General features: G+C 35.2%; 1 protein-coding gene across 7 annotated transcripts; it reads left to right on the top strand.

Moving 5' to 3' along the window:
• Window positions 1–1,662: 1,662 nt before the first annotated feature.
• Window positions 1,663–23,929, top strand: LOC125062352 (protein quiver). Of its 7 annotated transcripts, none has more exons than XM_047668209.1 (6): window positions 1,663–1,800; window positions 7,634–7,717; window positions 8,273–8,332; window positions 12,371–12,421; window positions 18,076–18,222; window positions 18,974–23,929. In XM_047668209.1, exons 2-6 carry the CDS (start codon window positions 7,687–7,689, stop codon window positions 19,165–19,167), a joined length of 483 nt encoding a protein of 160 aa, XP_047524165.1. In that variant the 5' UTR covers window positions 1,663–1,800; window positions 7,634–7,686; the 3' UTR covers window positions 19,168–23,929. The 7 variants fall into 7 exon arrangements, with proteins under 7 accessions (XP_047524165.1, XP_047524162.1, XP_047524160.1 ...); XM_047668206.1 differs by having other exon boundaries at window positions 7,615–7,717; XM_047668204.1 differs by having other exon boundaries at window positions 1,663–1,824.
• Window positions 23,930–24,233: the final 304 nt, after the last annotated feature.

The raw sequence follows: 24,233 nt of genomic DNA, 5'->3' as shown, positions 1-24,233 counted from the left end.
GCTATAATAATAACAACATGTTTTATTCGCAGTCGGAAATACTTCGTCACCGCACGTGTAGAATATAGATGTCTCATGTCGATGTAACTGTAATAGAACATGACAGAAGTGTCAAATGTCAATAGAACTGGAGCTATACATTTTTGTTAATTTTTTTTTAAATTGTATACTCAATTTCTTGTGCGTAAATAAATAATTATTTCCTTATTGAAATACCGTATTATAATCTGTTCTGTTTGAGATAGACTTAACCGCAGGGAATTCTATAGACTTCTAAGTCAATTGTCAAACTGTTATTGTCAAACTATATACATCGTTTAGATTAAGTTAGAATAAGTTAGTAAATTAGTTAATAATAGGTTTGAAGAATGATTCTACCAAAAGATTTCTTTGAAACATTTTCCTGTGATAACGCGATATAAATATTTAATTATTTCTAATACCTGTCCTAAAAACTAAAAAAAATGCAACGTCATTTGAACCAGAATTATGCAGTTATTTGCATTTCTAAGAAAATTACTTGAAATTCGAATCAATATGTAATTAACAAACTCTTGATCTAATCTTAATATATACAAATTCCGCGTCACGTTGTTTGTCCGCTATGAACTCCTAAACTACTTAACCGATTTCAATCAAATTTACACACCGTGTGTGTCGCTGTGTTGAAAGTACCAACGTGTCACATAAGCTACAACTTAATGGCATAACCACCAAAACAGCATGGTGGACTGGTGTTCTCCTGCCGTTTCCCATGAATAGTTTACTACTATGTAATATATCAAAAATCTTATCCACAGCAACGCTTGGCGGAGTCTGCTAGTTTTAGTATATATTAATACTAATAGACGACTGTGAGTACCACGTTAACCAGCCAATAAAGTCTACTGTAATAACGGTATATCTACAGAAATTACAGTAAATCCTAACGCACTACCATAAGTACTGCGACACACATTTCGGAATCCGCATAGCGGCATAGCGCAACCAATGCTGAGAGAACAGTGTTGCCAGAAAAAAAAAAATTCCCACAAATTATACAAAAATTATTCGATTAAAAAATACAATTTTGATGACTAAAACTATAATTATTTTGATGCATTCACGTAAACGTATGCGGCTATTTAGTTGTAATATAAAATCCTAGATAACTTATAATCGTAATCCCAAATATGCCAATGTCCCTGAAACTAAAATACTAATAAATAATTTAAATTTAACAAAAATAATTTCGCGTGCTGTATTACATTAAGTAATCTTAAATATATTATTATCACTTGAAAAAAAAGAGCGTTCCAAAACTTGAAAGGCTGGTAAAGCACTTGCGGGCTACCGGCATTGTGAGTGTCCATGGGCGGCGTTATCACTAAACATCAGGTGAGCAACCTGCCCATTTGCCTTCTATTACATAAAAAAACATGTTTTTAACTCAAAGAGTAATCTTTAGTAGTTTTCTGAAAAATATTTTTGTTACCATAATAAAAAATATGAAAAAGTATATACATAGTTATGTTAAAACTATAATTAATATTCAAAAGTCATAATTTTTTGTTAATACAATTGAATTTATATATATATATATAATATTTTTAAACTAATATTCAACTTCATCCATAAAATAATATTGAAATTTGTAGGTAATTCGTATGCCGCGACTAACAACACCAGTTCGTTCGTGTGCCCCGAGCGCGCTGCACGCATTGAACAAAATCATGAAATCACATAAACAAAAAATCATTATGAAAAATTAAAAAATTATATTTAAAAATCTATTAACGCTAATAACAGTGTTAAATTGTGGTGTGTAAAATGTTATTTCTATCGGTAAGAGATAGTTTAATAATAAAAAAAATTTAAATATGATACAAAACATAAAAATCTACGAAATTAATGAAAGAAATATTTGTACAGACTATTAAATTATAAAACGTCTTTATTCAAAAACTAAAATGTTTGGTTGCCCGCCTCTTAGGTAACATTCGTGTAAAATCAATATTCTCTGCGCAGTTGTACGTTGGCTTGTGACTTAACTATTACTTAATCTATAAATTTAACAACAAATGAACTAAAAGGAGCATTTTATTAGTGCAATAATAAATTTATATCAGGTATTTATAAAGATTCTTGTCAGAAATTGTTTATCGCGATTTATCATTTGTGACCTAATTTTCTTTTCAAGAACTAGTCAAACAAATACGATCATGTGTTTAATTGTTTAAAAATAGCTACAGATATTATAAAAATATCTTATAACAATGTTTAAAGAGATTTTTTAAAAATAACAACGTTAATAAGTCAAAAATATTATTTTATTTTAAAATGTTTTAATTAAAAACAAATTGCGTCGTTGAACGAAAACCATAAACCATATTGCAAGCATTACGTAACATTTATTGACATCATTGTAGGGTGTTTAAGCGTCCTCACATTGAGCGTTTGAACCCCACAATATCTAATTAACATGTGAGATTCAGAAACGAGGCTTAGATGTACCTATATTAATAAAAATTCAGCGCAAAACGCTAAACATATAGAAATACGTCGCCATTATTGGGGGTTGCGAGTAGGGTGGGGGGGAGGAGGATGGTTATTTCGTTTTTTTTTACCTGGGGAAACCCGATTACGTTACGGTGATAATAATAGGTTTTTTTGGACATTTCCGGCGCTACGGGAAATGCAGCCCCTGCAGCTCTGGCTTATTGGTCGCCTTCGGCCAGCCTTAGCGCTACAGCTTGCATAATGCCTGTGCTTTGTTCCAGTGGGTGGGGGCTGCACTCCCTCCGCCCCTACGGGTTATAAATAACACTAGGGGTAGAACAGGCTAGTAACACAACAGTTGAGGTTGACTTAATCGATGTTAAATAAAATATGCGGACCTAACTTAACCAAGATCTAGTTTACATGTAGATAAATATTAATGTAACAGTTAACATGTAGTAAATATTGATTAATAGTGCTATAAAACAATTATCTCGATTGCATTTTCGTTTCTCAAATTTTGATTCATCAATCTGGACTATCTTCCCTGAGCTACCAATCTTTCTTACTACTTGATTTTTATAAATTTGATAAATAACTATAGTTTCCCTGCAATGATTATTCCAATCATTTATGGTGGCTCGGCTTTTGCATTGTTGTCCGTTTTCTTTATAAGGGTCTTCATTAATGGCTGTGTTGTAGCTCCAATTTTGCGAATATGTATATAACAAATAGAACTCGTGTACTAAATCTATTTTAATATTATCTAAAAACGTTCCTGTATTTCTAAGAACTTTCGATTTCGCTTTGCGATTTCCTTTCGTAGAACACCAAGAACCAAATTATTATTCGCCTATTTATTATGTGTTCTACATTGCTTTTGCGAATGCACTAATTTATTTTCTTCAGCGAATGCCACTGCTCATTAGTACTCAAATTTTTGTCAAATTCCACATCATGACCACTTCAGTACAGAGGTGACGATCGATAACGGGCCCTTAGTCATCCACAAAAGCCGGTCTACCAAGCCTAGAACTCGTAGACAGCTCAGGTTCTGGATCATGTCCACATCCACTATTTCCAGACGCCATCACAAGCTGTGATCGCGAGTAGTTAGTGTCCAGTATGTATGCCAAGGTCGTACAGAAAAGCAATTCAAACAAAGCCTAAAAATATAGCCAAGTTTCCAAAAAATTCAAATAAAATAAACGCAGAAGCACAATCACGTAAACTTGAAAGCAACGGAATTAATCTGTCAGTGTAATTTCTGTCAAAATATACATTTTAAATGGCGGTTTGCATTTCGTTACACATGTTCCGAAATACACGCTGCTTGAAATATTTTAATAATTAAGAGAAAAGTATAAAATGTACGTTTCGTTTAACGAATTTCAATTTAATACATAAAATTATATTTAAAATTTTTTATACTTAGACGCAACTCCGTCAGTCAAAATTACTAGGAGGGGTTCCAATCAAGGTCCCCCGAGACCCTTAGGTACCCCCCGAGACCTCAGTATCATCAAATTCAGGCGACGTATTTCTAAAGCCAAACCCTTTGTTTTGGAAAAGCGAACTAGGCTGGAGCAATTCTAGTAAGTTTATTTATTTCTTGAACTCTGAGGAAGGTTTTTATAGGAAAAATTCACGGAAAAGCCTAAAAAACAGCCTATAGGACAGCATAACAATTCCATATATAAGTATGTTAGTAAAAAGGTAGGCTAAGTAAATCATATTAAGGCGAAACGAAGTTTGCGGGGGCAGGGATTATCAATAATAATACAGTGGCGCCACAGACCTATTTTTTTAACAGAAAATGACAGAATCTCACCTGATGTGCGGGAGATGCCTATCAAAATACTGTCTAGAGAAGGGGGCAAGGAGATCCGCTCCTTTGCTGATCTTTTGATTCTTCTTTAATCATTTTTATTTATTAGAAAAAGTAATAACTGTCAATTGTCTTGAATAATTTAAAGTAGTTTTAGAGAACAACTATCATCCTTGAGGACGTAGATTTGATCTCTGTGCACAATTGGAGTCTATATATTTTTTATATAACATGGGCAAACGCGCAGGAGGCTCATCTGAGGGCATTGCCGGCCTTTTCAGAATAAAATCAACCTTTTGTGTCAGTTCGCGGGGGCATGTATTCAAAGACTCGTATGCCAACTTTTTTTTTATTTTTAACATATATATATCTTCACAGATTAGTAAAAACTTAACTTAAACTTATTTTGTTAACAGAACGAGCTTAGTTTGATAATTTTCTAAATAGGCTTGTTTGAACATAGCCCAGACTTCCACTTCCTTTACACAAGTCGTGTTTAAAGGTCTCTTCATCTTCTGTGATTAAATTTGTGAATGACGTAGAGCTATATGGAGCAATAGAGCAGGCCTAGTGGCTTCAGGGTAAAAATGCCCATTCCCTGAATGGTCGGCAACGCACCCGCTAGCCCCATGTACAAGTGTCCATGGCGGTTATCACTTTGTTCAATGTGACCAGCCTCCTGTCCCTTATCTTCTTTGACTCCTCTAACCTAATCTTAACACTTCTAACTTTGGTGGTAGGTCCAAATTTGGCCGTATTATCCGTGTAAGAGAGAGCACAGCTATTATCCAGTATGCCTAAATCTCCAGCCGAGTTCAAAAGGAACTGGCAACGCGCCATGAATCATTGCGATCTCCTGACCCCTGACAACTCGGAAAACTTTTTAATGTACTTGAAATTTGGCAAAGCCTTGGCAAGCCTTGGACAGAATTTGAAATTACATCTCGAATGAACCACTTGGCTCTCATATAGTCCGTGAAGAAATTGGCTTAATTTATGTTATTGGTGACGTCTAACATAGATTTTCTAAGGATATATAATAGTCTAGGTACTACAATATAAAATATAGAGTTAGTTTTTTTTTTAAATAGACAAAGTAGTTGTAAACGAGACTAAGGGACGCCCAAATAGGGCAGTTATCATAGCCCATGGAAACCCATTTTTTGTGGGTGCGTTGCCGGCCTTTGAGGGAAGAGTATCTCTCCTACTTTGAACAGTTACAATGTTGTCCTAAATATTATATTACTATTAAAAGGCACATGCATTGCAATGGACAATCGAGCTTTCCACTTACCACCTGCTGTTTCGGCGCTTCCGCGACTTACCAGAGATACAGCTCGCTTGCGCTTTGCAATTAGGTTATCGGCCTTTTATAAATATTTATTTTTTTAATAATAAAAAGCAATCCTATCGTTAAACAACCTAATAGTGTCCTTAGAATCATTAGGCAAGTTTTCCTCACGCTGTTTACCTTTGTACAAGCGACTTTTTAATGCGAACATAGACAGTCCATGGGATGAGAGTCTCACTGAAGCCACTACGCCAACACTGCACTGCTACTGTTTTACCAAGCAGCTCTTGTGAACTCGGCACGAACAAATTATTCTACCTCGATATAAATCCTATATGGCAGAGAAAAAAATAAACTCGACTGTCATAATCATTGATCAAAAATAATAATCCAGAATTAGAAATTGCTTCTTGCGTCACCAATTTTATTTTTGAAGTTTTTCCAACGATTTGTGACACAATTTCGGGACGCGTTATTATAAATTTATTTTTGTTATACATCTTAGCTAGTAGAAGTGCTTTGATTATGCTGTTTCATCATCGGACAGAAGACATTCTAAAACTGCCCACTGAAGTATTTATAGACCAGGGAACTATAGAGTGTCCATAGGCGGCCGTGCCACTTAACATCAGATGAGCCTCCTGCCTGTTAGCCCCCTGTTCGAGGCAGAATACGAAATTCCAGTCCATCTCCACGTCCCTTCCACACTATGTGGAACCAGGCACCTTAAGTATCTCCAAATCAATTCGACTTAGGGTCCTTCAGAGCGTACCTGTTCTTGAAAGGCCGGCACTTGCGAGCCCTCTGGAAATTTCCATGAGTGGCATCACTCAAGTTCATTACTAAACGAACAAACGTCATTTCGCCTTAATATGATTTTACTTAGCCTACCTTTTTAGTAACATACCAACATATGGAACATTGCTATGCTACCCTATAGAGAGTGTTCGCTTTTCCTGAATAAAAACCAAATTTTCTCTCCATAAAAACCTTACTCCAATTGGTCCAGCCGTCTTCTGTTTTTCTGTTTTACATTTCCTCTTTGTAATATTATTATAGTTCTTCTATTAAAAGCCTAGCATTACCAATTAGTTCCAACACAAATATATAGTATTTACAATATTCTTAACCTACGTTGTAATAAAAAATAAAAAATAAAGATAAATAGAATATTAAAACAAATTTAAAAGTTTGGTCCCTGTGCTTTACCATTTTTAGAGGAAAGCACCAGCTCTGGGGCGCCAACTTATATATTTAATTAGCGCCTTGCATTCATTCACTAACTATGCAATTATGACATTTATACATTCCTTTATAGAGTAATTCAATTTTCGGAGGAGCTAGAAAGTTAAATAATAAGTTAATAATACATAGTATATTTGTAATGAAAGTGGTACATTCAGATTGATGAATTTAAAAAAAACTATGACCGATGACGTAAAATATTTGATGAAACAAAACATATTAGCACTCTTTATTTGTTTTTAAACTGTCGCATTAACTTTTATGATTATTTGGAAGAATTTAAATCAAAACTATAACTATCTTGCTATCTAATAATATAATAATATATATAGAAATATAATTTCAGGTAAGTAAAATTAGGTAAAATAATTTCTGTAGAATAAAGACATCCCCGTGGTTTAATAAAATGTTTTGCAAAAATTCTGTAAAAATTTACAATTTTTCAAGAAAGTCAAAAACTAAAAACGTTAAAACAGTTGTAATAGTGCTTTACGACTTTGCTCCCCGGGGCGATTGATATTATATTTTTTACTATGTAAAGGGACTAATGAATAATAGAAAAAATAGTTATCACATCAAACAAATTTGAAATTTAACCAAAACAAAACGAAAGCCAAAATTTAATTAAAAAAAAGCGAAATTTAATCCGTTTTCGGTGCAATAAAAAAAAACTAAAAGGGTGTTTGTTAGTGTCTACGGTATTAAATTGGTCCGTAAATATGAACAAACTACCTGTAAATTAAATGCTCTCTAACTGATGTTCTGTTTAAAGTGGATAGATTTATTTGCAGGTTAATTAATCTGTTATTTGTGTGATGGTTTTCTGAATCGTGAAACCAACGGGATGAAAATGCGCTGGATTTTTCCTGTACCGGGTGAGTTTTTTTATGTCTCTATTTATATATCTTTTGCGTGCCTCTATTTATACAGGTGTTTGAACAGGGGGCAGACGGACTGGGCATGTTATGTGATACCGCCCATGGACATTACTAGAATGCACGATCGTTGGTACGCTTTTTTTATAGAGCAGGGGGCATATGGGCAGGTCGCTCACCTGATGTTAAGTGATACCGCCCATGGACAATCTTAATGCGAGAGGGCTCGCGAGTGCGTTGCGGGCCTTTTGGGAATTGGTACGCTCTTTTCTTTATGGACCCTAAGTCGAATTGGTTCGGAAATACTTCAGTAGGCAGCTGGTTCCACATCTTGACTCTAATTCGAATTGAAGCTTACACATAGTGGTGGTACCCAAAAACTTCTTTTAGAAGCTCGAGGTGGAATTTGCTGAAATATTGCCCTGAATTTCTACAATATCGTCTCTAGTTTGTGTTCACACTCAGTTCACGCTCAATACTTTTACTGAAAGTTTAGAAGCGGCGATAGCTGGGCTGTAAATGTGTAATAATAAGGAATTCTCTTTTCTTTTACAGTCCTCCTTATGTCATGGTTTGGAGTGAACGACGTGAAGGCTAACTCATGTATTCGAACTGGTAATGTAAATTTATATGTCTGATCATCGGTATATATATCGTTAGAGGCAAATATCAGATACGAATGCGCGATTTAATTGTATTTTAATAGTAGTAATAGTGAACAGTGTGGATTAAAAGAGAAGATGGGGATGCGAAAGGGAATGCTTAGGTATTGCCATGAATGGATGAATGAGGAACATCTACCAAATCCAGGAGGTACTAGAGTGTGGTGAATGTTATGAAAGTGAGATAGGTATGCCAGGACCGTTGCAAGTGGAGATACGTGGTCTCTGCCCACCCCTTCGGGAGAAAGTCATTAAGGTATAGATTAAATAAAAGTAGTAAAAAGAATTTGTTTAAAAGCGTTGGTGTTGAAGCGTTATTGATGGCGACTATACAGGGTGTCCCATAAATCAACGTCGTTAGTATTTTTTTATCACTTTGGAATCCTGGCTCAATGCGTCATATATTTATGTCACCTGCGTGTAAAGTACTTTTTTCAACTCGGTCGTAGTAACACAGGGTGAATAAAAACATTTATTTGATTAATTGAAAAAAATACGTAATTTTTATTAATTTTGTGGTTAAATACACATTTGAACTTTTAACATTATGAAAGATAGATGAAACAATACATCTTTATATATTCACCCATGGATATTGCCAGAATGCATGCTGGTCGGATTTTAAAAATTAGTGCGCTTGAAGGACCCTAAGTCGAATACTTCAGTGGGCTGGTTCCACATAGTGGTACCCAAAAACTGCCGTTAAATGCTCAGTAGTGGAAGGGATGTCGAGGTATGGGTCTACTAACCCCCCTTTTAGGGATATTAGTACTGTAGTTTATATAGCAATATCTTTGATAGGTCAAAGTCCACAACAGCATCTGTCAAGTTTAATAATTAAATATTGCTCAAACTTTTTTTTAGGACGGGAACGACGTTTGGCCACAATCCCACCAGATGTTGAGGTGTGACCTATTGGAGGGCACACCTTTTTGTTAATTAGCAGATTTTCTAGTCTACCCTCTCGTAACTTAATATTTGTGTGTATGTCTATATTTAGGGGACCTTTTACTATTAACATCGTATTATCGATCGAAAATTGCCTCGTTGGTGCGTACTGATATGCCTCTAGTGATGTAAAATTATCGATATTTTATGTGTTTGTTCACGTGTTTCACGGGAATGCGTGTGACGTAAGGAATGGGTATATGCATGCATATGTGTATAGTAACACAGATTGGTATTTTAACACCTGGTCCATTCTGCTGGTAACTGAGATTATATCGAGAGCTAAGCCCTTGGATACATATAATTATAACTTTACTATTGATAAAGACGAAACATTTTAATGGTTATTTTAATTATTAATAGACTTCTGAGGAGGGTTTAGTATAACATCATATTAAATTTAATGAATTATAACGAAACAAAAATTTCAGTTACAATCAGAATTTTCTAAATTTCCTCTTGAAAATTCATTATTTAGATTTGTTTCTTCCAAAGTGAGTACGTTTTATCAAACCAAATTATATACTGAATTAACGGCAATAACTTCGCGGAAAATGGCGTTATTTTGTATTTTTGATGTACGTTACGTACGCAAAACTCGTATCCAATTTTGGCGAAAAGACTCGAATCCAGGTATCGTATCTCGTCAAAGATTGCTGAAATTGAAACGTCGTCATAATACATTTGTAATGGTTAATTTTAAACAAATAATATCAGGAGCAAAAATCGATCGAAATACATATTAAGAAGCAAATGAATTTCTGCAGTAAGATAGTGAAATGCGTCACTCACTGCAACAAGAGCGTATGAGAGGCGACGGTCCCCCACTCGCCTATAAATATTAAAATATTAATTACAATTTCTTAACCTACGTAATAAAATTAATTAAAAGAAAATTAAAAAGTTTAGTCCCTATGGCAGTGTATCTTTAACGCTCGCAGCATTTCCTCACTGTATTGCGATATTTACCAGGCGCCAGCTCCAAATCTTTAATTAACGCCTGTGCACTTGGACCCCAGAGCCCAAGAGTCTCTTCTGCAAAGGGAACAAATCAAAGTTGAAGGAAAGATTTTTATATTTGAGCCGTTTATTATTTTCCTCCAGCTCTGCTGTAAGCTAATTAAGATACTAATAATAAAGTGGATTTGGGAGTACAAGCTTAATATGCAAGCTGACCTGGAGAGCGATGCAGCTACGGTGGGACTAAAAATAAATATGGGGACACCCAGGAAATGGGTACGGGAAGGGAGGAATCAAAATGCTCTTATACTCGCCTCGGAGTCCATTAAGCGAGCGTCTACTTCTGAAGTATCGTGTCTGAGTCCGGTGGAATGATGAGGATACTATCGAAAAATCTCACACGAGGGGTGAACATTGGAATTTTCGTGTGAACATTGAAGAGTGTTTTGCTGTTTGGGTGCGAATCGTGGAGACCCACTAAACTCACCATGAATCCAGGTCATGGTAACCCAGTCATACAGATCCTGGGAATCTACTGACCTGGGAAGATTTCTCATATACTACCAGTGTTGAAAACGCCTAATTGCTACCAGATCTTACAACACCCAAACACATCTAACAGGCACTTTGGCCTCCCGAAGGAGAAAGAAAACGTAACCCTAAACAATCCTGGCGATGCTCGGATGTGGCAGAGACATGCAAGGTTGATGTGGTCCGAAGTTAAGTGCTCAAGAAAGAACGAGATGGTGGAGCATTGTGGACGCCCTCTACGCCTAGAGGATATACGAAACTATAGGTTAACTTTGTGAGGTTATATCTGGATCTAGTGAAGATATTTTGAAAATTCTCTTACCAAAAGGAAGCTGTATTAACCCGAGTTAAAATACTGTCCTAGTAGTCGGATTTGCAAAGTAACTGAAAAAATCCGATACTAAGTCTCATTATATTGAAAGTTACATTGAATTGCGACACAGGTGTCTCTCTTCCACAACTCCGAGACACTGATGGATGTTTAGTTTAGTAACACGAGGTTTAATCATCAACATTATTTCTTTCTTCACCTTTCAGTGCCTCTCCATAACTGGAGGTTGGCCGTCAGTCTCTTGGATCGTGTCTTGTCTTGTGCCAGAAGCAGTTACACTTCCGCAGTCGCAATACCGGATACCTCAACGTTGCGAAGCCATGATTTCCATCCACCATGCCGTTTACCATGGATTTTACCTATTATAATTAATAGAAGGAGGTGGTAGCGGTCATCACACAACACGTGGCCCTTGCAGTCACGCTAGCCTATTAGTGTCGAGGTCTTGGGACAGTTTTGTACCATCAAAAGAGTAATCAGTGTTATTTAAATATTTACCGTTTGTCGTGAAACAAAAACGAGCGCATTCGAAATGAGGTCAGTCTTCAAAGGCCTTTGACGTAAACATGCATTTTTATTTAAAACCTTTATCGGTCATACTAAACGCTAGAATAGTGAATTGTGTGACAAAACCTTGAATTTAGAAATGGACTTGGTGTTCTAATTCTTGTAATGAAAACGTAGCGACTACTTTGGCTACGATGGCTGATGTAACATTTTTCAACGCTCTATCATAGTACTCTCAAACTCAACTGAAACTCCAAATAACTTAATTCATATAGGTAACCAAATACACTTAATATCATCAGAAAAGATTCTAAATTTACATTTTCTACCAGTTCGCAAGTCAAGAGCGGGCAAGAAGAACTAGCAAGAAACTCTCCGCAACTCTTTAATCGCCAAGTTTTGAGTCATACAAATTGTTTTAACTGGAGCAAATCGGCGTTAATTTAAATATTTAATTAGGTGAGCACTTGTACTCCAAGATTCCCTATGGCGTATTCTATATATTAATGTAGAATAATGTCAGTTATGAAAATTTACATATTATATTCGTTACGAGTATCACACATCTCTAACACGTAAATTTTAGTCAATCGTTCTGTAATGACGTGAGCTGGATACAAGTCTTTTCGCCGCGGTCCAATTTTACAATTCCATAAGACGTACTCACAAAAATGTTGTTACCTGTTCCCAACTAACGGTAGCATGGATTTTCAGCATTATGGACTATAACACTCACTCCCCTAATACAAGCTGAATGCGATAGATGTAAGTATACATTTACTATGCTTATTCCGTATCTGTAGTAAAAAGTTGTGTGTGTGACGAGCTGTCAAGTATTAGTGTAATGGCGACGTATCCTGCATTACAATTCAGAAACGTCAAATCGCTTGCTACCGGGGAACACAGTCGATTCGAATGTTTTTCTAATTTTTGGCTTCTTTGGGATGATAATTGTATTTTTTTTCAGAATTTTTGCAGAACATTTTATTATTATAATACGACGATGTTTGTAATTCTACTAAATAATTATACAAGTAAATGCGACATATTTAATATAAAAAGAGAGTTGTATTAATATATAGTGGTAATAAACTATTACGTTCGACATTCGTCAAAATTACCGTTGTAATGTGCGGTTACTGTGTCATCCGTAATTATGTTTAAACAGTTAAACACATTTACATTTAGTTATTTTTTTAACTATTTACACTAAATACATAACAATGATTAAATCGTCAAATAGAAAAAAATTGCTTTCATTTTAAATATATTATATTTGTATATGTAATGTACTTAGTATCCTAGTATAGCATTACTGTCTTTTATTTTTCCTGAAATTTTTTTTCTTTTGCTTTTACGACTTTGTTCCCCGGGGCAAGCGAAATGTCGAAGATGCATTGGTTTCTGAATTTAACCCTAACCTCTTGGAAAATGCCTTAAGTAATTAGTTTTGAACACATCTCAATTAACAAAAGTCCAAAATTCTACTCAATATATTTCATTTGACAGATACACCGCCATTTTGTTTGTCGATATGAAGTTGTTTTAAACGCTGATGTGACTTGAGATGAGTTTATACCATACTATGTTTTTATGTCGCCAGTTTAATTATTTTGCAAACATTAGTGTGTAAAAATCGTCCGCCGAACAACGCTCCGAAGACCGCCAAGTTTTGACAATTGACAGCTGTCAATTTGTTACTGTTTTTTTACCACAGACAAAATTATGCATGGCATAATTTTGAACCTTCTGCCTCTATTAGTTAATTCATAAACTATAGACCAATCTCCTTGAATTCCATTGATTTTTGTATGTTGTATGTTAGAGAATAGTTGTAGGTGGAAAGGTGTATCATTACTAGCATATTCATCTATAAAATAGTATTTAAATAATAACTAGTGGTGTTACAACCTTTTTAGGTCTGGGCCTCAGATTCTTCTGTATCTGTTTCATGATCATTCGTCTTATAGGCAAGTAGGTGATCAACCTCATGTGCTTGACACACGCCAACTTTTTTGATTTAAGGCACGGTTCCTCACGATGTTTTCCTTCGTACGAGGGAATGTTAATACGTATTAAAAGTCCATTGGTGCACAGCCGGGGTTCTACGAACTCAGGGATGAGAGACACGCTGAAGCCACTAGGCCAACTTTTAAGTTTATAGCGCTATCCTCAAGTGGATCTCTCGTTCTAAGTGAAATAAGGTGGAGACAAAAAGTTTTTACTCTTTAGAGCTCAGTTCTAGTCAATGCCATCTAAAACTTGTAAATAACCGTAAAAAGTGAGATCCATGTAATACAAAGTCGGTTAATTCAGTCCCTACTTGAGAGAGTTTCTGTCTTAAGTAAAGGCCGATTTACATTATCTTAGTGTTTAGGAGGGTGCTTTAGTACAACTTGAAAGGCAAGTTCTTTAGCGTAGCGTTTACTAAAGCAAGTAGCGTTAACATGTTTCAACTAAAGTACTATCCTAAAGCACTCTCCTAAACACTAAGATAATGTAAATCGGCCTTAAGAATGTAAATAGCTAACCTAATACGAGTAACATCTACACTTTGGAAACATCTTTTATTTCTGCTGCCGAATAATTATAAATACTTAAGGTTATTTTTTGCTCAATTTAATAATGAATTATTATTTTTTTTGTACAATCAGCCCTTAAATAATAATTAAAAAGAAAATTAAAATGAAAACAAATTAAAAAAGTTTTGTCCCTGTGGCAGTTTACCTTTAACGCTGGCAGCATTTCCTCACTGTATTCGTTGAGCGAGAAAAGGATAAGCTCAGGGGTAATTTAAATTTTTAATGAGCGCCTGTTTACTTGAATCGCAATTCCCACGGCCCAAGAGGCTCCAAAGGGAACAAAATCGAATTTGGAGGAAAGCCTCTTATATTCTTCGTCTGCTCTGTGGCCGCCCCAGCTTTTTTGCTTGTCCGAAGGAGGTCAGACGGGGCAAACATGTCCACACAAGAAGTAATTTAATTATGTTTTTATTGATTACTTTTGGATTCATAAGCCTATACCTACCTTATATGCTTAACATAATTTCTACCTTCTCACCCTTGATAATGCCCACCACCCCACGAGAAAGCTTCCAGACTTATCTATCATCTATCGAAGACTGTTCTAAGTTTTATGATTTTCATTACAGAACTTTTATTTTACTGGTGCACCAAAGACAATATCTCTCCACGGTCCGCTTCACAAGGCATTTTCTTTTGCGAACTAGCGAACTGTGGAATCGGCTCCCGGGGGGGGTCTTCCCTCAGAGATACGACCTCCAAATTTTAAAAAAACGAGCCTACTCCTCCCTCAAAGGCCGGCAACGCACCCACTAAAATGGGTGTCTATGGGCTGCGTGGACTACCCTTTTTGGTCGTCCCGCAAGCTCGTTTGCCCCCCTATTATATAAAAAAAAAAAAAAAAAAATACTAAAGAAGTTGTAACTCTTTTCATGACAGCCTAAACACAGACGAAAGTTTCTTCAGTTGTAGTGATTCAGCTTCTTAAAAGACATCCAGATTAATGCTAACTTATTAATATAGGTAGACGCTACTTTTGACTTCTTTTTTCGGCAGGAGGCTCATCTGATGTTAAGCAATACACTGGACACTCTCAATGCCAATGTTGCCGGCCGGATCTAGTACATATTTCTCTTTTTAACCGTCTTCTAGAAATTCTATGTCTAAATTTCACTGTCCTTTGGCTGGTGTGTGAGGCTGTACACTTATGGGCATCAGTAAAATTGTTTCTTAATTTACATTTACTGCTGTCAAATTGAGGGCATAGTGATATATTATATACATAAACACTTGTTTAAGTTCCATAATCTAATACATCAGATGTGCCGGTTTTGGTGATCAGCGTGTCCTGGACACATAGGCCTCTTCCAGCTGCTTCGATTATTTTCTTATGCTCAAGTCAAGACAGAAATGTCCAAGTTGTGCCTTCCTTTTTTCCTTTTTCCATCTCGTGGTTGCTAACCTGTAATATTTTTTGTCCATTTCAGCCTGCTATCTCTCGTCATGTGCCATTTCAATTGCCTTATTTTCTTTATAATGTCCTCTATTTTAGTCGTTATCTTTATATCTTATTTCTTCTGTTCTTTTACCCAAATATAGTCTAATTTAAACATTAATTATTATCGTTTAATATATTTCATTCTCTTGGTCTGGCCATACACGATTTGGACCGAATTAAGGGGAGGGCCCCGGGGGCACCATGACAGAGGAGACTTCGGGAAAAAAAATCCAACTGGTAAACACTAATAAACAACTATAATTTGATATATTTTTATATTAACAAACATATAAAATACTAAAAGAATCTACTTGATTGAATGAATCAATCCTGGTACACTGAACAATAAAAATAATTATTCATTTTAGTACATTAAAGCAGGTAATTTTTTGTTTACAAATAAATGTAATTACATTTTTATCGTGTTTCGTGAGCTTTTCAATGCTTTTAACCTTTGCGTGTTAAGACAAATCGATTTCAGTTCACAAAGCACTTGCCGGTTTTAGATTTTATGGTAATTATGTTATAAACTATTAAACAGTTAGAGCAGTGTTGACCTGGCTTCAGCGCTCTTATTCCAGAGGTCGTAGATGCCCGGCTCCAAAGGACTTGTGACATTTAACACTCGTAGCAAAACATACAGGCGTCAGACCCACGTGCCTCAGAAGGCAATAATGTAAATTACATTGACAACACGACGCAGGTATCTGGGGGTACGGCAGTGCGCTCGCCAAGTCGAACAAAAAAGCAGAACGGCCGTACCATCCTTTTCTTGAAGCAGTTCAGGCCATTTTCGACCCCCTATTGTTGTCGATAAAATAGAAGATTAAAATTGTATAAACACGGTTTATATGAAATTTGATTGAATTTGACCTAGTTGTTTAAGAATTATAATCAAAGTTTCTTATACTTTCAACTCTCAGACTCATCCTCAAAACTCTAAGGCACTTTTAGCAGACATAGAAGCTTCAAGAATATAATTAGTGTTTAATATTGATATGGTGAAAATGTGCTTAAGTTATTTACGTAATAACTTGAGAAGTAGACACTGAATTAACCAACTTGGTATTAATGGATTCACTTACGCTAGAAGAATGCGTTGAGAGACTTATTTCAAGACTCAAAAACTTCAAACAATTTGTCATTTTATCATTAATTATTATTCATTAAATCCAACAGTTGAAAGGCGTTAGAATATAAAATCCTTGAAGGGCAATTAGAATTTAAGGAAATACTAAAACTTCGTCAATTAACAGATTAAAATTAATAATTATTAGTAATGCAAGGGGTAGACCTCCTCCAGGCTATCAAGTAAGGGAAATAAAATAAAAATAAAGTGCAAAATTAAAAAAAACATGGTTGTTGTTGCATACTTTTATGAATAAAACTGAATCACTTTTATTTTTTATTGAATTATTACTATTTTGTATAAATACAAAGAGGAGATACAAGGAGTGAGTCCTGTGACGCATAGGCCAATCGAGTGGAAGATAGATAGATGCTGTACAAGCGTATAATGAGCATAACGGGACAATGAGCGTATCGGGACAATGAGTGATGCTTTTTCGTGCGGGCAGCCGTCAATTTATTAGACGTTGTTAAAGCTAATCTTAAGATTCAAGAATCACAATTTAAAGCAATATAGAACGGGAATAAAAAGAGCAGAAGATTTTAAATTTAATTTAAATAATGTTTATAATCCAATCATTGCATCATGCTTGGTTAAAGGGTGGTTCAAAGTCGAAACTTAACTTCCGTCTGTCAAAAAATTAGTTTACACGTGAGTCTAAGTCTCGACTGAGCTGACCCTAAGAGCTTACTTAGTTATTTTCATAACTTTAGACATATTTCTCATAAGGTAAGTTAAAACTGAACTAAGATTCAGTACAATGTTACCAGCCTCGCTACTCTGTCATAGCGATAATGATTGCGATCACAACTTCCATGTTGAGTGGACATCGTACAGAGTACCATCGCTGAATGCTCAAATTGGTTAATAATCATTATATTTATATTTAGAGTCCCCTATTTTCTTGTAGCAGAAATGTATATGAATTAAATAACATTAAGACAACCCGTCCTAAATTTAGTTTAAGATTCAGTCCGTCCAATAATTGATCCCCTAAATTTAGTCTTAGATTGAGACCGTCAAATAATAGTCCCCCTAAATTCAGTCTAAGATTGCGGCCGTCACACAATTGGCTCCTAAATTTAGTTATAGGTTTAGTTGGTTAAATATTCGTCCCCTAAATGTAGTCCAAGATTGATGCACAAAATTTACTTTTAAATTGAGTTCGTCAAATAATTTCCCCCTAAATTCGAAGATTGAGTCTCTGTCAATAAATTTCCACCCTACATTTAGTCTTAATTATATTCATACAATATAATCTTGATTTCAGCACGCACGATATACTGTTATGAGTGCGACAGCTGGACAGATCCCAGATGCAAGGATCCATTCAACTACACGGCGTTGCCTCGAGATCAGCCGCCATTGCAGACCTGCAATGGATGCTGTGTCAAAATGGTTCGGTATTCTAAAAGCCGTAAGTATTTTTTAACGTAATTAATAAAATATTTATTTCAAATACACAAATATACAGTATTTACAGTATTTTAACCTACATAGTAATAATAATAATATACGATAAGTAGAAAACTAAAACAAATTTATATATGTCAGTATACCTTTAACGCTGGCAGGATTTCTTCGCTGTATTTCGATACTAATTCGTTGAACGAAAGCACCCGTTCTTATTATTAATTTAACAAACAAAATAAATCTTTCTCTTGACTATAAAACACATTTTATAGTCTACTAGATTAAACAAAATGTGTTTAAAATAAGTTTTAAACTCATTCTGTTAAAAGATACATATCATATGAATGGAATGTTTTGTTATTATACACTTAGTGTACGTTAGTTATTGTTATTTCCTAAAAGGGATCTACCCTTTTAGGTAAAGGCTTTCTGAACTTTCCATTTGGATCTGTTCTTAGTTTCTTCCATACATTTCTCCCCAGAATTAACTATGTCGATCAGCCCATCGCAAAATGTGTTTAGGCTGTGATAAAAAGTGACAAATTAGGTAAAACATCACGTAGTGCAGTAGGTTAGGTAGTCTTGCTAAGTTATCAAGCAAGCTCCTGAACCAAAGCTCGTTAACCCCAGGACCCTGGTTGTCTGCTTTGAGCAGTAAGACCGCCCATTTTTTGTATTATTTCTCCTCTTTTGTGACATCGTATTGAGACTGTTATTATTACAATTGGACTGGAGAATTATATTTTATTTTTCAGCGTACGAGGTGGTCCGTCGAACATGCACGTCGCATTTACAGATAAACCTCTTCATGGTGGACCACGTTTGCATGATGGAAAGTACAGGCAATGGTCACATGTGTTTCTGTGAGGAGGATATGTGCAACGGCGCAGCAACTGTCTCTAACATTTTAGCATTCGCACTGGTCATAATAGCATGTGCATGTAGGTGAAGTAGCTAGGATCGGTCGACTCGAAGGAAATTTTGTGGGAAATAAGAAATTTAGAGAGGAAATTTAAATTTAGGCTGGAAATTGACCCTGTTATATCTAACCAGTCTTTTAACTGAAGTACTCCAGAGTATTGTGACAAAAGAGTTCTTTAGTTAATATAGATTTTAATTGTCAAAATTTATGATTGTTGTGAATATTTCCAGAGTAAGCTAATTTAGGAGTGTGATTAAATTTAATGGAAGTGTAAAAATGTGTTTGAATTTCGTTTAGCAATTTTGAAATTTAAACTTAGGGTTATGCGACAGTTCGAATTAGGTACGAATGTCATTGTATAAGTGATGTGTAAGTCACGATAAATAAGTTGATTTATCGAGTCGATCGACGCTGCAACACTAGTTTTAATTAATTTTCGTCCAAATGTAGATGTAGAACGTGAAATTTCACGGAAACGCATTTTCCCTAAGGACTAGGCTTTGCTTCATTTCTCAGAAACAATCGCTTGCATTCAACATTACTTAAATATTATAATTACACTTCGATTCATTCACATTGATAAGTCAAGTGGTCATTTATCATGTGTCAAATTTAAATTTTGTCATATTTAATGTATCCGTCAAGGGATTAGTTGTCAGCTATCAAATTTACAGTTTGACATAGATTTAACGTATCAGTTGTCATCTGTGTAATTTACACTTTGACAGATATAAGACATCGGTCAAGTGATCAGTTGTCAAATTTACACTTTACATAGCCATTTTTCATTGTCAACTGAATAGATGCTCTTGGATTTAATACTTATTTTATCTCATATTAATTTTTAAAACATGTATATATTTATTTTAAGGTTGTATGACAGAGTGTTAATAGAAAGATGAAGAACTATTTGACAGTTATGTTTACAGTATACATACATACAGTACAAGTAAACTGTACTTGATATACGAAATACTAATCTAAGCGCGCGTAATTTGGCAAATCTTAAGTGAGTTTTAGGCCATTTACAACTCTACCCAAAATCTAGACACTAAACAAATGACATTTGAACACAGCGTGACAGAAAGTGTACACGTAAAAGACGTCAGAAGTGAACGTCAAAGTTTTATGTCTGTTTGACAATTTACTTTTATCTGTAAATAGACCATTCTCGTTTGCATTAGGGTAACAACACATGTCGTGAAAACAATTTCTGACATGGGAAGTGTCAATTGTCAAAGTCATTGGCGTTGCATTTTCATAGTTTTGATCGATAGAGCTAAAAGACATATCTTGTGAAATCAGACACACTGACACTTTACCACTTTTCTGTTTTTAAATGTCAATCAAGTCTCTTATTGCTGTTATCTCTATTAACTTCTTATACTTATATTTGTCTAGAAGTAAATTGAAAACTACATATTTAATCAGGCTTAGTGGACTTATATCCAAGAATCGCTTTGAGTGTTTCGTTTAACAAAGTGTGTATAGATTATAGATATAATTTGTCTATTCCAAAGACAATTAATATACGTAGATAGAATGTAAATAGAAGGGGGAATGCTGACGTTGCCTAGCCACCGCTTTACAATACGATTTATTTAATACAGTATTTCTCTTTTCAACGATAATGCGTTGTTATGCAAATGTCATTTGACAGTTGTCATGTCACAAAATAGAAACTATTCTCTTGATATATGCTTCGAATAGCTATCGCTATGTCCTTCCTTAGCCGTGTCTGCATAAATATTAAGTTATTGTTAAAGTCAAAATGGTCTTAGCTACCGAGGCTTAGGGCCACTCTAACTGAATTGTTCGTAACTACTGAGTTTTCCCCTTCGTTCCTAGTGATTGTTTAAGCAATACATATTCCTTAGCTACTATTCTCTAGCTAATTGAGGCATATACGAATAGAAAACGATAAAATACATTAGTTTAGTGATGGAATAATCGCTTAAATTTATCTAGACCAAAAGATTTGCTCATAGACACACTTTAGGTAGAAATTTTTAAATGGACTAGCGTGAACTGCCGATTTGTAGGTGAATCTATGTACTTATATTCGATAGAGCGAAGTTAAAATTATAAATCAGATTCGAATTGTGTAAGAACACTTTGTTTATTATGAATACTTGTATACTTACTAACCTATGGTTCTCAAACTTGGGCGCTCACTAAAGCGTAGCATACGGTGTCTCAACGATGGAACGATGTGTGATAGGGAATAAAAAAAAATAAAGAATACATTAATGAGAACTAAGGTAGCAGATGTTACAATAAAAATAAATAAACATATGTTTGGGTTGCACATGACGAGAGGAACAGAAAAGTGGAGTTAGAAAGTACTAAACTGGTGCCCAAGGTACAATAAACGAATAATATGGAGACCATTTACATTTAGGTGGATAGACCGAGGAAACGGCTGATACACGGCAGAGAGTGGAACTATGCAGACAGAGGCGGGATTTGGAGGAGGCCTTTGCCAAAAAAGGGCACAGAGATACCTAAAAGAAGGAATAAATTTAAATGTGTTTAAGTGTAAAAGTATCTGAATTAAAAGGCTATTATTATTACGAAGTAAGCAGAATGTAGTGGGATATGCTAAAAGTTAACGTCTAAATCTATTGTTGTAATGAAAATAAGCGTGACCTAGGTCCAATAATCTAAAAGTACATTGAAATCACTGAATATGTTTTACATTGCCGAAGCGTGAGAAATAAACCAATTATTATAGGCTATACTTATGTAAGGGAAGCCTGACTATTGGTATTACCACCTACATACTAAGCGGATAAGGCTGTATTAAAATTCTTGAAACAATCTTTGTCTGCGATTGAAGGCCTTCTGAATCTATTGGAGTGTCTGAGGGATCGAATAATAAACGGTTGAAGCATACAATAAGTTAGTATCAAAGTTTTCATCAACATTCGTACCTTACATTAGACTGTTCTAATCATTTCTACCTTGATAACGAAAACCTTAGATTTTCGGTCCCAGGAGATATTTTAAGGGAAATATAATCTCAATTAACAAAGCACTTTTGAATTCATTCAAAAGTGATGAAAGATAATCGACTTCACTAGACTAGAAGCCCATCAGGCACGCGATCGTGCAGATTGCGGCTGAGACTAGGCAGCAGAGTCAAATCAGCAGAGTCAGATGTCAAATCTCCCTTTTAAAAGGGTATGGTATTTATGGGCTAGTCGGAGTTACTCTTGTGCTATTTCTGATATAATATATTTGACAAATTTATGGCAGAATTGGAAGTGAATATTAAAATATATCCCAAATGAAGTAAATGTACCAAAAGTAATATTTATTATGCTTATCATCTATCGGAAAATGGCTATTTATTTATTTACAGCTTGCAGCCTTCGATAAAGGCCTCCTCTAAATTTTTCGAATCGTGGCATCTCTATAGGTTTGAATGCACATTGGGCCCGGTACCTTTTATATAGTCCTCCCATCTTCCTATCTACCTGCCCCTCTTTCGTTGCCTACTTCGTGGGTACCACTCCGTCACAACATTTAACGTTTAATTATCCTAGGGCGGAATGACACTACAGGGATGTATTGGGAGGCCAAGACTTATTTTCGGCTTTAATAGTTTAGGAAATTAATATTATTATTAAGTGTTAATTGCTGACACCCAGTATAATATACATAAACACTTGTTTAATTTACATAATCTAACAATCTAATACATCAGATGTGCCGGTTTTGGTGATAAGCGTGTTCTGGACACATAGGCCTCTTCCAGCTGCTTCGATTATTTTCTTATGCTGTTGTGCCTCCTATATTTATATCGTCTGCCCATCTCTTGCTCTGTATTTTCCTTTTTTGTCCATTTCAACCTGCTATCTCTCGTCATGCGTCCGGATAGGGCAATAGTCAGTTGATATTCCTACACAATTCGAAAGATTTAGTTTCGAAGCAAATACAAACTTAACACCAGTACTAGTAGTACCACGGTGCAATAATTTTCGCTTAATATATATCTATTGATCGCTAGTTAGGTTACACATAAGTTAGGAAAATAAACACCAATTAATCAGTAAATTCGATTGTAAATTTAGTCATAAAATAGTTCCATTTTAATCAGTCCTCTACTTTGTCTCTCGCTCGCATTTACACACTACACTACTCCTAAAGTTACTTTTGAGAAAACTTCGCGCTACTTCGTTCATGTCAAAAACTGATACGAAGTTGTCAGAAGCAACTAGTAGGTACATGTTACAACAATACAATGAATGGATGGCAAATTTGAGCAAAGAGTATTTGGCCCCAAATAATGAATACAGCGAGAGTTATATTATATACTAATATAATGTCTGATTCTGACAGTTTTTATATAATCAGGTTTAGTTTATATAAAAACTGTTAATACCCTCTAACGAAACAATCTTTTAGTGGCGGACGGAACATGTTGTCTCGCTCTGTCTATACTACGCACAGCGTACCAAAAGCAATAATGTTCTGCCAATTTTAACATTGAAAATAAATTGTATGACAAGCATTTGGCGCCAGAAAATCAGCCGCCATTCTGATATCGTTTCGTTATTTGCTACGAATAATAAATTATTCTGCTCCAAACTGTTCAAATCCATTTATTGTTACAATTTTTGATTAAATACAGCATAACTTGGGGAGTAGTGCGGTGCATATTAGAACAGGACGCTAACATAAACTTAACAGTTGCTCATAGATATAGTATTGTTATACGATGTTATTTTTCACTGTTATTTTAACGGATTTAAAAACTTTCGCTACACTCGCGTAGTTGGTCTTTGTTGACAATTATGTGACAAATTGACTGAAAAATCTAAAGACCCAGGTCAACCAGGGCCTGTTGATACACTGCTCAAGTGTGGTCGTAACCAATTGAATGCCGTTCCATCGGCTCTTCGTCGAGTTAACATTTAACAACTCCGTGTTTTGTGGTGATAAGAAATTTCTAAAAGATGCAATATTAGTGTTAATTATTATTAATAGATAAATTCTTCTATAATTTAATCCGAAGGGTCTTGGTTTGCATGTTTATTTTAAGCATGGACGTGCACTGTAGTGGGGTGGACACATATCAAACCATTAAA

This window comes from Pieris napi, chromosome Z (assembly GCF_905475465.1).
Source record: "Pieris napi chromosome Z, ilPieNapi1.2, whole genome shotgun sequence".
Classification (NCBI taxonomy): domain Eukaryota; kingdom Metazoa; phylum Arthropoda; class Insecta; order Lepidoptera; family Pieridae; genus Pieris; species Pieris napi.
The sequence above is the reverse complement of the archived record's forward strand: the minus strand, read 5'-3'. Positions and strand labels throughout refer to the sequence as shown.

Bases quoted from the DNA above. Each gene is read 5' to 3' on its own strand.
- LOC125062352 (XM_047668209.1), top strand. From the start codon at position 7,687: ATGAAAATGCGCTGGATTTTTCCTGTACCGG. The intron at 7,718-8,272 runs GTGAGTTTTTTT...TTTCTTTTACAG, and splicing joins CTGGATTTTTCCTGTACCGG to TCCTCCTTATGTCATGGTTT. The intron at 12,422-18,075 runs GTAAGTATACAT...TCTTGATTTCAG, and splicing joins ACAAGCTGAATGCGATAGAT to CACGCACGATATACTGTTAT.